Source organism: Aspergillus affinis (assembly GCF_023601865.1).
Source record: "Aspergillus affinis strain CMG 70 chromosome Unknown NODE_30_length_300691_cov_86_450199, whole genome shotgun sequence".
In the NCBI taxonomy this organism is placed as follows: Eukaryota; Fungi; Ascomycota; class Eurotiomycetes; order Eurotiales; family Aspergillaceae; genus Aspergillus; species Aspergillus affinis.
In genome coordinates this window covers 100,472-110,707 of record NW_026515811.1, presented here as the reverse complement: position 1 = coordinate 110,707, position 10,236 = coordinate 100,472, and the positions used below count along the sequence as shown (strand labels likewise).

The 10,236-nt window shown below is 53.0% G+C and overlaps 4 protein-coding genes across 4 annotated transcripts; 3 read left to right on the top strand and 1 right to left on the bottom strand.

The window, feature by feature from the left end:
* Positions 1 to 519: 519 nt before the first annotated feature.
* Positions 520 to 2,169, top strand: KD926_006070 (GTP-binding protein Obg; the record flags this gene model as incomplete). The annotated part of the gene is made up of 1 exon (XM_053099043.1): positions 520 to 2,169. The coding sequence occupies one exon, from the start codon at positions 520 to 522 to the stop codon at positions 2,167 to 2,169; it is 1,650 nt and encodes a 549-aa protein (XP_052957132.1).
* Positions 2,170 to 2,830: 661 nt separating this feature from the next.
* KD926_006069 (putative JmjC domain protein) lies at positions 2,831 to 4,510 on the top strand (the record flags this gene model as incomplete). The annotated part of the gene is made up of 1 exon (XM_053099042.1): positions 2,831 to 4,510. One exon carries the CDS (start codon positions 2,831 to 2,833, stop codon positions 4,508 to 4,510), a length of 1,680 nt encoding a protein of 559 aa, XP_052957131.1.
* Positions 4,511 to 4,825: 315 nt separating this feature from the next.
* KD926_006068 (bifunctional urea carboxylase/allophanate hydrolase) lies at positions 4,826 to 8,911 on the bottom strand (the record flags this gene model as incomplete). The annotated part of the gene is made up of 7 exons (XM_053099041.1): positions 4,826 to 5,895; positions 5,968 to 6,121; positions 6,181 to 7,481; positions 7,542 to 8,262; positions 8,316 to 8,589; positions 8,638 to 8,757; positions 8,841 to 8,911. The coding sequence occupies 7 exons, from the start codon at positions 8,909 to 8,911 to the stop codon at positions 4,826 to 4,828; spliced, it is 3,711 nt and encodes a 1,236-aa protein (XP_052957130.1).
* Positions 8,912 to 9,366: 455 nt separating this feature from the next.
* On the top strand, positions 9,367 to 10,236 carry KD926_006067 (LamB/YcsF family protein; the record flags this gene model as incomplete). Its single annotated transcript, XM_053099040.1, has 2 exons — positions 9,367 to 9,417; positions 9,526 to 10,236. The coding sequence occupies 2 exons, from the start codon at positions 9,367 to 9,369 to the stop codon at positions 10,234 to 10,236; spliced, it is 762 nt and encodes a 253-aa protein (XP_052957129.1).

The window sequence follows — 10,236 nt, the reverse complement described above, 5'->3', positions numbered from 1 at the left end:
AGACATCTAAAGTCTACAGTGTTTTTGTAATAGCGACTAAACTAATGCTGTCGCTGATGTATTCTATCACAGTGCGTTCACATCCAGGATTGACCCTGAGGAGGTATGTACACAACAACATTGACCAAACGATTTTGTTGATTTCTGGTCTTCGCCGTGAGATATTGTGTGATGATCCTGCATATTCTCTCTCTCTTCTATCTCTATATTTTCCTTCCACTTCTGCAAGGTAACTAGAATTTAAAATCCAGCCCGCCATGGTACGACGGTCAATTGCCACATTCCCAAGGCATCAATCATGCCAGGTGCTGATAAGGTCACGTGCACAGATTTGTGACGATAACGGTGCAACATCTGCCAGCTCTGGATTGTCTGCCATTGCATCACTTACCCACCAGCTCTTCTTGAACGAATTCCAAGGAAGATGGTGGTAAGCTCACCTTTGAAATAAACACTCTAACCCTCATACGTAGGATCTTTCATCCCAGGATGAGAGATTCCTAATTTAGTCTGACAGAAATGACGACCCAACGATCAGGCCTTCTGCTCTCATTTTCGCTCCTACAACGTACTTCTGTCCTTCGCTCGATCGGCAATAGGCCGAACAGGGTACCCCAAACATGTCGCTTGTACAGCTCACAGACGGACACTACGGAACCAGGGGTCTCTCGTCCCCATGCCAACCATGACCCCGAACTGTCGCACCTCAACCCCTCGGCCGACGACTATTCCCGATTCATCTTCCAGGATAAATGTCGCTCGATTATACACGCGGGATCCGGTGGCAACGGGTGCGTCTCGTACCTTCGAGAAAAATACATTGAGGAAGGTCCACCGAACGGCGGCGACGGCGGCAGCGGCGGAAGTGTCTATATCCAGGCCGTCGAGGGTATCACCAGTCTGCATAAGCTGGCTCGCCGGGGCATCATCAAGGCCAGTCGTGGCAGAAATGGACAGGGCAAGAGCAAAGGGGGAAAGCGGGGCCAGGATGTCCTGATACAGGTCCCTGTCGGGACTGTCGTGCGTGAGGTGGAGCGGTACGACCCTGTGGCCGAGGAGGAAATCCTGCTGAAACAACGCAAGATGGGCATGGACAGGGAGGATGAACTCGACCAGATTGGGCTCCCTTCTATCCGGCATGACCGCTGGGTGCTCTACCCTGGCGCCAACCCGTCCGATTTTCTCACGACCGTGTTTCCCAAGAACCCACCGCGGCGACAGCACATTGCCTCGTTGGAACCGAGAGCCCCCATCCACCTCGACCTCTCCCACCACATGGATAAGCCCATTTTGCTGGCTGCAGGCGGAGCCGGGGGGTTGGGCAATCCGCATTGGATTTCTCGCTCTATCACCCGGCCGAATTTTGCGTCTCGGGGCGAGGGTGGGAAGCGTCTTGAACTAGAATTCGAATTGAAACTGCTTGCGGACGTTGGATTGGTTGGCAAACCCAACGCTGGGAAAAGTACGCTGCTTCGCTCCTTGACTAACAGTCGTACGCGGATCGGAAATTGGGAATTCACTACCCTGTCGCCGAATATCGGCACCGTGGTCATCGACGATCACAAGGGACGACCACTGGTTGAAACTAAGGGCAAGGCTCGGCGGACCAATTTTACAATCGCAGATATTCCGGGCCTGATTGAAGGCGCCCATCTGGATCGCGGCCTGGGTCTGGGTTTCCTGCGACACATCGAGCGGGCCGGCATCCTGGCCTTTGTGGTCGACCTCAGTGCCGGGGACCCTGTGGAGGAACTGCAGAATCTCTGGCGCGAGCTGGGCGAATACGAGGGGGTGCGCGACATGAAACCGGCCTCCCAAGAAGACGAAGAGGATCCCTTGGCCTGGGTCCCGCCCTCTCCTGGCCTCCCCGAGCTCTATCCCGAGGAGCATCAACCGCTCAATAGCACGAGCAACCTCCCCGAGCTCTCCCTGCCTCCTATTCACACGAAGCCGTGGTTCGTCGTGGCCACCAAAGCCGATCTCCCGGAAACACAGGAGCAGTTCAAAAAGCTGCGCGCATACCTCGGTTCTGTCGAGAAAGGCGAAGCTGAGCACCCGGGCGGTCACACAAACGGATGGAAGGAGAAGGTCTGCGCAGTCCCAGTCAGTGCCATGAGAGGCGAGGGCGTAAGCCAACTTCCTAAACTTGTGATGGAATTTCTGGATTGATTTGCAATGGTCGACTCTTGGTGTCTGAAAAGGGGTCTGTTTTCGACCAAGAATAGCAAGGGAGCTGCCAATCGGCACTCGCAGTCTCTTTACGTCTTGTATAGCACCATGCTTTGTATTTATAAATGACCTGTCAGCAAGCCTTATGCGGATTGAGGGAGCATTAGGCAAGCAGTGTATAATATTATGAACCGCTTTATTCAAGGAGTGACCAAATGATGGTATTCCATGCTACTATGGCATTCTAGTAAGGACGGACTAAGAAGATATACCTACGGAATAATCTATCATTGATCTATACACTCAGAGTCACCACTTTGAAACGAATTTGACTTGAATATGAACGTTCAGAGAGAAGTATCTGACGGCTTCATCCGTATGAAGTCTTATGAAAATATATTGAATATATCAATCATTACTAAAGTTGACGTGAGGGAATTGTGCTGCGAATCACATGAATTCCGCATGACGTCGTGGGGGAAAAAAATAAAGGGAAGAACGCGCCAGAACAAAGAAACATCAACAGAACCGCCATGAATCATCCAACGTGAAGAACCGTGACTCGACGTAATATTCTCGCTTATTACTACGTGATATCATTTACGCTTTTGGGTATTTGCACTAGAGAGCTTATCCTCCATGCCCGCTCACTTATAAGATCATGGTTCTCCTCCCAGGCGTCATCGCCCTCGCGCTCTCCGCCATCGCCGAGCCGGCCTCTGACGACCCCATTCTGCAATGCCTCAACCACGATATTGAAGCCCATCGGAGCCTCGTGCTGAACTCACCTGACAAGGCCCTTGAGATTGCCGACGCGAAACTACGCGTTTTCCCCTTCAAGGATGTCGAGACCTGTTGGCGACGGCTCTACACGGACGCGAGCATCGTCAAGGCCTGTCTTCAGATCTGCAGCAACTGTGGCTTATTAACCGAGAGAAACTCGGACTCCGATGGCGAGAAAGACCAGATTTCATGGCTGTCTCGCTTAATAGAGGACCTTGATCGTATACGAAACGGAGACGGCAGGGGAGGGATCAAGGTGGACTCTACTGCGCCGTGGCTCTCGCCGACGATACACATCTTCGATAAAGCGCTCATCATGACCGGCGCTCCTTTGCGCGAAACACTCACCGAATCTCTCCTCGATGCCCTGCAGAGTGCGATCTTATCTTCGAGCACCAAAAATGCGGCCTCGGTGGACGACCCCGAAACCTTCGACGAAGCTGTACGCCCCGCTGCGAAGCGCCGAAAAACCTCACCTCCTCTTTTCCCTCCAGACTCGATCCCGGCGCCCCAGATAAAGCATCCCGTCATGCGTATCTCTGCACCATCCTTCAGCGCCATCGAGCATCACATCCATTCCGTCCGAACGCCCCTGGTAATGACCGACGCGGTGGAACACTGGCCCGCGATGTCGAAGCGTCCTTGGGCTTCACGAGACTACTGGTTCGGACGCACCCTCGGCGGTCGACGGCTCGTACCTGTGGAAATCGGTCGATCGTACACCGACGAGGGTTGGGGACAGCGGATCATGGAGTTTGGCGAGTTCGTCGATCGATACATCTGGCGAGAGGATGCCAATGAAGGCGATGGCGATGGCTATGACGACGAACCCCAAACTGGCTATATGGCGCAGCATGACCTACTCTCGCAAATTCCTGCCCTGCGCAAGGATATATGCATCCCCGACTACTGTTACATCGATCCACCCGGCCCAGAACCCGGCACGCCGGTCTACCTGAAGAAGCGTCGCGAGCAGGAAAAGCGGACCAAGGACACCGACTCCGAAACCATGTCCACCACTTCGGACCATGAACGTTGCGAAAACGACAGTGTATCACACCACTCCTTCTCAGACATGGGTCTCCCTAGCGATCCGATTATCAATACTTGGATCGGTCCGTCGTGGACGATATCCCCTCTCCATCATGACCCGTACCATAACATCCTCGTGCAGGTCGCGGGAACCAAGTACATCCGTCTCTACTCCCCTCACACCCCAGCCTCGCAGATCTATCCCAAGGGAATGGAATCCGTCAACGAGTCGTCATCGCCAGAGGCCAGGAATGATCACTCAAATCCAACCCACCATGCAGAAGACGGCCCCGATCAGAAACCGCAGCTGATAGACATGTCCAATACCTCCCAGGTCGATCTTGCGGCCATTGAGCTCTCTCCCGCGGAATCGGAGCAGTGGGACGCCATGTGGCCGGGGTTTCTCCAGGCCGAGTACGTCGATACCGTGCTGAGAGAGGGCGAGAGTCTTTATATCCCCGTGGGATGGTGGCATTATGTTCGGGGCTTGAAGGCTGGTGTCAGCGTGAGTTTTTGGTGGGGGTAGAAGGTTTTGGCCTTTTTCTTTTCTTTTCTTTCTTTCTTATCATTTCTACCTTGATCTCTTTCGAGTCTTCAGCAATATTTCCTTCTAATTTTGCTTTTACTTATAAGATAATGATGAATGCAATACCCCTGGTTTAGTAGACTGAGACCTTTTCTTTCTCTTTCAACTTGATCTTAATTCAAGGTAGATGCTATCTGCATAAAAGTCATAGTACGTCAAAGCGTACAGGTAAAGAACCTAGGTGGTAGAAAAATTCCCTCCAAGAGTCATCAGCAAATTCCATCAAACGCCACAGCAGATACATTCTCGCACACTCTATGTCTTCCTCGCCAACACCAACGGTTTCCCAGCCTCGATCGAATCACCCGGCTGCACCAGGACCTTCTCGACCGAGGCACCCACAACCTCCGGTTCCGCCCTGACCGCGATCTCCAACTTCATAGCCTCCAGTACCACCACGAGGTGATTCTCCTCGAGTTTCTCCCCCTGCTTCACCTCCACCTTCCACACATTCGCATTCAACGGCGCATCCACAGCCACCACATCCGGATCCTTCAACAAACTCTCCACCTCATCCACCGGCACCCCCTTCTCCGCTTTCTCCCTCGCCCACCGCTCCAACAGCTCCGATTCCAATTGATCCATCTCCGTCTGCGCCTGTCGCTGCTTCTTCCGGATCGCACGGACTTCATCTTTCGTCTCCTCTAGCAGTTGGTTATGTTCTGCCATATCAAACACCACCTCCTGCCACTCATACTCGTAGCGCCCGCTATTAAACCGTGCCAGGAGCCGCTCATACTCATCCTCCTCGACGCGGTAGAATGTGATCTGATCGAATTCCTCGAAGAGCCACGGCCTACTAGCGTGATATCCGCGCTTCGAACCAAGAATATCCACTCCCGGGATCGTCATTCCCGTCATTTGATACCCGCCGGGCGAATCAACATTATACAGCGCCATGCAACTACCACCCCAGGATACCGAGCCGGCGGGGGTATGCACCCTACTCGGGTTCATTTTCGGACAATTCATCCGTTGCCGAGGGTCAACGGGAAGCGCGAGCGGGAGGGCAGTGAAGAAGCCCACGGAGACGACCATGAGATGCGCGGTGAGGTAGATATTCTCGAATTCGGATTTCGTGAAGGCGTTGTTCTTGGCCACGAAGGACATGTTGTCGGGGAGGTAGGAGGCGTAGGGACGTTGAGTTTCCATGTACCGGGTGAGAGCGTCTTTTTGGCGCTGGCTTTCGAAGGTTAGGGGCAGTTTGAAGAGCCGGCTGGGCATTTTGGCGCGGCGGAGGTCGCCGAGTTGGGTTTCTAGATTGCTGAGGTAGGTTAGGAGGGTGGCTTGGGGGATCTTGGTGCCGTCGTAGTAGAGCATTAGGGCTGTTTTGAGGGGGGGTGATTGTTAGTTTGAGATTTAATGGGATTGAGTGGGAGGAGGGGGGAGGGCCTTACAGTTGCCACATCCAACCATTGAGATTAGTCCGGTAGAGAAGGCTATGTCACCCTTAGCTTCGTTGAGCATCTTCTTGAGAGATGTCACTCTGCAGCGGTGGTTCAGGTCGAAAGATCCATGGCCGTAGTCAATCAACATATAGTCATCTCCTGCCTGAAGAGTATTTGATGTCAGTCCTGTGTGGCTTTGTTTAGTTCTGTAGGTGGGCATACCTGTCGATATGATACCAGTGGCTGGCTCCCGTTCTCTTGAATCTGGTGAACCAGACCAGACCCGCGAGTCGCCGTGGTCGAAGCTGAAGGGAGGTGATTTGTCACTGGCGTGATACCGCTTAGATTCCCATTCCGACAACCCTTCTCGATTTGAGAGAGAAAGTTTTCTCTGTCGTTGCGAGCTGCAATGGCATCTGCCAGAGAAACCGCTCTATATTTCAGAGTATCACCGGCCTTGACCTGGCCGAGCTTCCAAAGGTCGGCTTTCACGATCGTATGACTGGTAATGAAGCCACCGAAATCCGGGCCATCTTGAGGGAAGATAACGGGGTCATCGCCCGTCCAGTTAAGAGATCCTATCGCATAGCCATATTCAATTAAGTTAGAGGGATGAGCACCACCTTCGCCACCATCCGAACGAGCCCATTTAGGCTTGGGCCCAATCAGGCGAATCCCACCTCGGGCCGCATTGTGGGAGATTTTCCAGTCTGTTTCGTACAGCATGTCGATGCTCTCTGGGGCGAGATAGCCCTCGTCGTAAGGTCCCGGCATGGCCATGATCTCCCAGCTATCGGGGTATCTGGGAATGAGAGCCTCCGGTAACGAAAGCTCACCCGAGACCTGTGGGACCTGACTCGTGATTGATAGAAGATCACCCGGCGCAAGCTGTCGACCCTGGTAGCCTCCGACGCCAACCATTGGCGATGTGGACTTCGATCCAAACCACTCGGCAACGTTGAGGAATCCCCCGTATATAGCGAGGTAGGCTCTGCAGCCATTTCCGGTGGTCTTTCCGATTTTCAAGCGCTGGCCTGCAGCTACTTGAATTCTAGACCACATGGGGATCTGCTTGTCGTCGAGTTTGACTTCAACTGAGGCACCGCAGATAGAAACGATCGATGGTCCTAGGAATCGCAACTCGGGTCCACTCAGTGTGATTTCCAACGCCTCGACGCCGGCCGAATTGCCCACAAGAGCGTTTGCAATGCGAAATGCGAAAGGATCCATTGGCCCGGAATGGCAGAAGCCTCGTCCTAAAGTCGGACGACCAGGCCAATCTTCGATCAGTGTGTAGGCACCGCCGGAGATGACGTCGATAGCTGATAGATGATAATCGAATGTTTCCAGGAACTTGTTCAGCGTGTTTCCAGCAATGAATTTCTCGGCAGCAAGTATCTCGGCCAAAAACTCTAGGCTTGTCGGAGGGCCGCAGATGCGTGATTCAAGGAGTGTTTTCCTCATTCCCTCGATGGCCTGCTGTCGATCGGGTGCATGGAACATGACCTTCGCAAGTAGTGGATCTGTTCAGGCTTTCAGTTTGGCTCTTTCGATATAGTTTGATGATTTTGTGGCAAACGTACCGTAGTTTGCCGATATCTTCACCCCTCTGTAAACCCACGTATCGATTCTAGATCCGGGAAGCTCTTTCCATTCAACGCTCTGCAAGGTTCCAGGACATGGAACAAAGTCTCTGACTGGGTTCTCGGCATAGACTCTAGCTTCGATAGCTGCGCCTGACGGGGTATCCACGGGGATCCCGGCAAGGAAGCTTGCCTCCACGCCTGTGTTGCCCGAAAGCTGAGCATCTGCCTGTTTCAACATAAGCTCCACCAGGTCGATTCCATAGCAAAGCTCTGTAATCCCATGCTCGACTTGCAACCGAGTGTTCATTTCGAGAAAGAAGAACGCGCCCGTTTCGTCATCCACGAGATACTCCACAGTCCCGGCCGAGCCATACTTGATTGACTCCCCGAGACTGACCGCAGCATCGCACAGCTTTTGCCTGAGGCCGGGGTTTCTCGTCACGAATGGACTTGGACATTCTTCAATGACTTTCTGATGGCGTCTCTGAATCGAACATTCGCGCTCACCAATGGCAATGACCTTGCCGTTACCGTTACCGAAGACCTGAACTTCGATGTGATGGCTTGAGGGGTAATAACGCTCAATGAACATCCCAGCGTTCTTGAATAGGGCTTCTCCCCGAGACCTGACGGTGGCAAAGGACTCGCGAACCTCTTTCTCGGTGTTACACGTCAGCAAACCCATTCCACCTCCGCCAGCCGTAGCCTTTAGCATGACCTGGGATACAGTTAGCCTGGTTGGCGCACATCTACCGCGATCGGGCACCGAACCGGAAATCCTAGGTTCTTTGATATCGCTACCGCTTCATCCTCACTCGTCACTAGACCCTGTGAGCCGGGTACAATGGGTACCCCGGCTTTTGTGGCAAGGTCGCGTGCGGTGTGTTTAAGACCGAAAGCCTCGATGCTCTCAGGCGAAGGGCCAGCGAAGACCATGCCAGCGGCAGCCACGGCTCTGGCAAAGTCTGAATTTTCCGACAGGAATCCGTAGCCGGGAATAATCGCGTCTACATGGTTTTGTTTGGCGATCTCTATGATTTGATCACTGGCTGGAGTCAGCTATGACATCAGATCCGGGTTCGATGAAACCTACCCGTCAATGTACGCCTTTGAGGGCGAACCGGAGAGGAGAAATGCCTGGTCGGCTAGGTGAACATGAGTAGAAGCTGCGTCTGGTTCGGTATACACAGCAATGGTTCGAATGTTCAGATTCCTGATGCTGGGGGTTAGCGGTTGTCGAATCCGGTCGCTGCCGGATAAAGAAAGAATTATAGACGGAACTAGGAATTGCCTTACTTGGCTGTTTTCAAGATTCTTACCGCGATTTCGCCACGGTTAGCGATCAATATCGTCTTCAGGGCACCCATCGTGAACAAGCGACGCAACGAGGGGCAGTGTCATTGTCTCAACAGATTGGACGGTCTTGCTCGTTAAATAGGTAATGTATGCCATTGCCTCGTCTGGTATGATACAAGCTCTCGGTGATAGGACCCAATGACGGTGCGTTCCATCCAGATCTGTAGTACGAATCAGGCGTTGACGATAAGTCGGTTCGGCAGCTTCAAAGTTGGAGTTAACTAGCTGCACGCCGGGGGATCTGCAGTTGGAGACTTTGGAGTCGCCGGCGGAGTCGGTGACCCAAACTTCCTGATAAGAATCACAACCCCTCCTTCGACCTACTTGATACTGCTTCACGAGGTTGATTCACTCACACCATTTAATTCTTTCCATTTGACCTTGTATCTTCCTATTCATCTTCGTTCTCGATCAATTGAATTGCATTATAGTTCACTTTGGATTCGCACAATTGAAAAGAACCACAATGGCGCCGATACAGCAGAAAGCATTGCTCAATTGCGATATGGGAGAAGCCGTAAGTAATTCTCTTACTCTTTATCCCTGCTTTTAACCTTCTTCTCTATCTCTAAATTAGAGACATCCTGATGCCTCATGAGCATGAGATCGACTAACATCTTCACAGTACGGCAATTGGGCATGCGGCCCCGACCTAGAACTCCTCCCCATGATCGACATCGCCAACATCGCGTGTGGGTTCCACGGTGGCGATCCTTTGATCATGATGGAGACAGTCCGCAACTGTAAAGCCCACAACGTCCGAATGGGCGCCCATCCCGGACTACCGGATCTCCAAGGTTTCGGGCGACGGGAGATGAAACTCTCGCCCGAGGAGCTCACCGCGATGACCATCTACCAGGTGGGCGCTCTGCAGGGCTTCCTGGACCGGGAGGGTGTGCCTCTCCACCACGTCAAACCCCACGGGGTGTTGTATGGGATGATGTGTCGCGACTACGAGGTGGCCAAGGCGGTCATGCTGGGCATTCCCAAGGGTGTGCCGGTGTTCGGGCTGGCCGGAACTCAAATGGAAAAGGCGGCCACCGACCTGGGGATTGAATTCTGGGCGGAGCTCTACGGTGACGTCAAGTATGATTCAAGAGGCATGCTGGTGATCGACCGGAAGAAGAAACCCTGGGATCTGGTGGATCTGGAAAAACACGTGCGGCAGCAGATCGAAGAGCAGTCGGTGACTGCAACTGATGGGAGCACGGTGCAGCTTCCTCTGAAGAACTACCCCTTGTCCATCTGTTGTCACTCCGATTCTCCCGGTTGTGTCGATATCATCACCACGACAAGACGGGTGGCGGATGAGTTCAACCAGAAGCATGGGAAATGA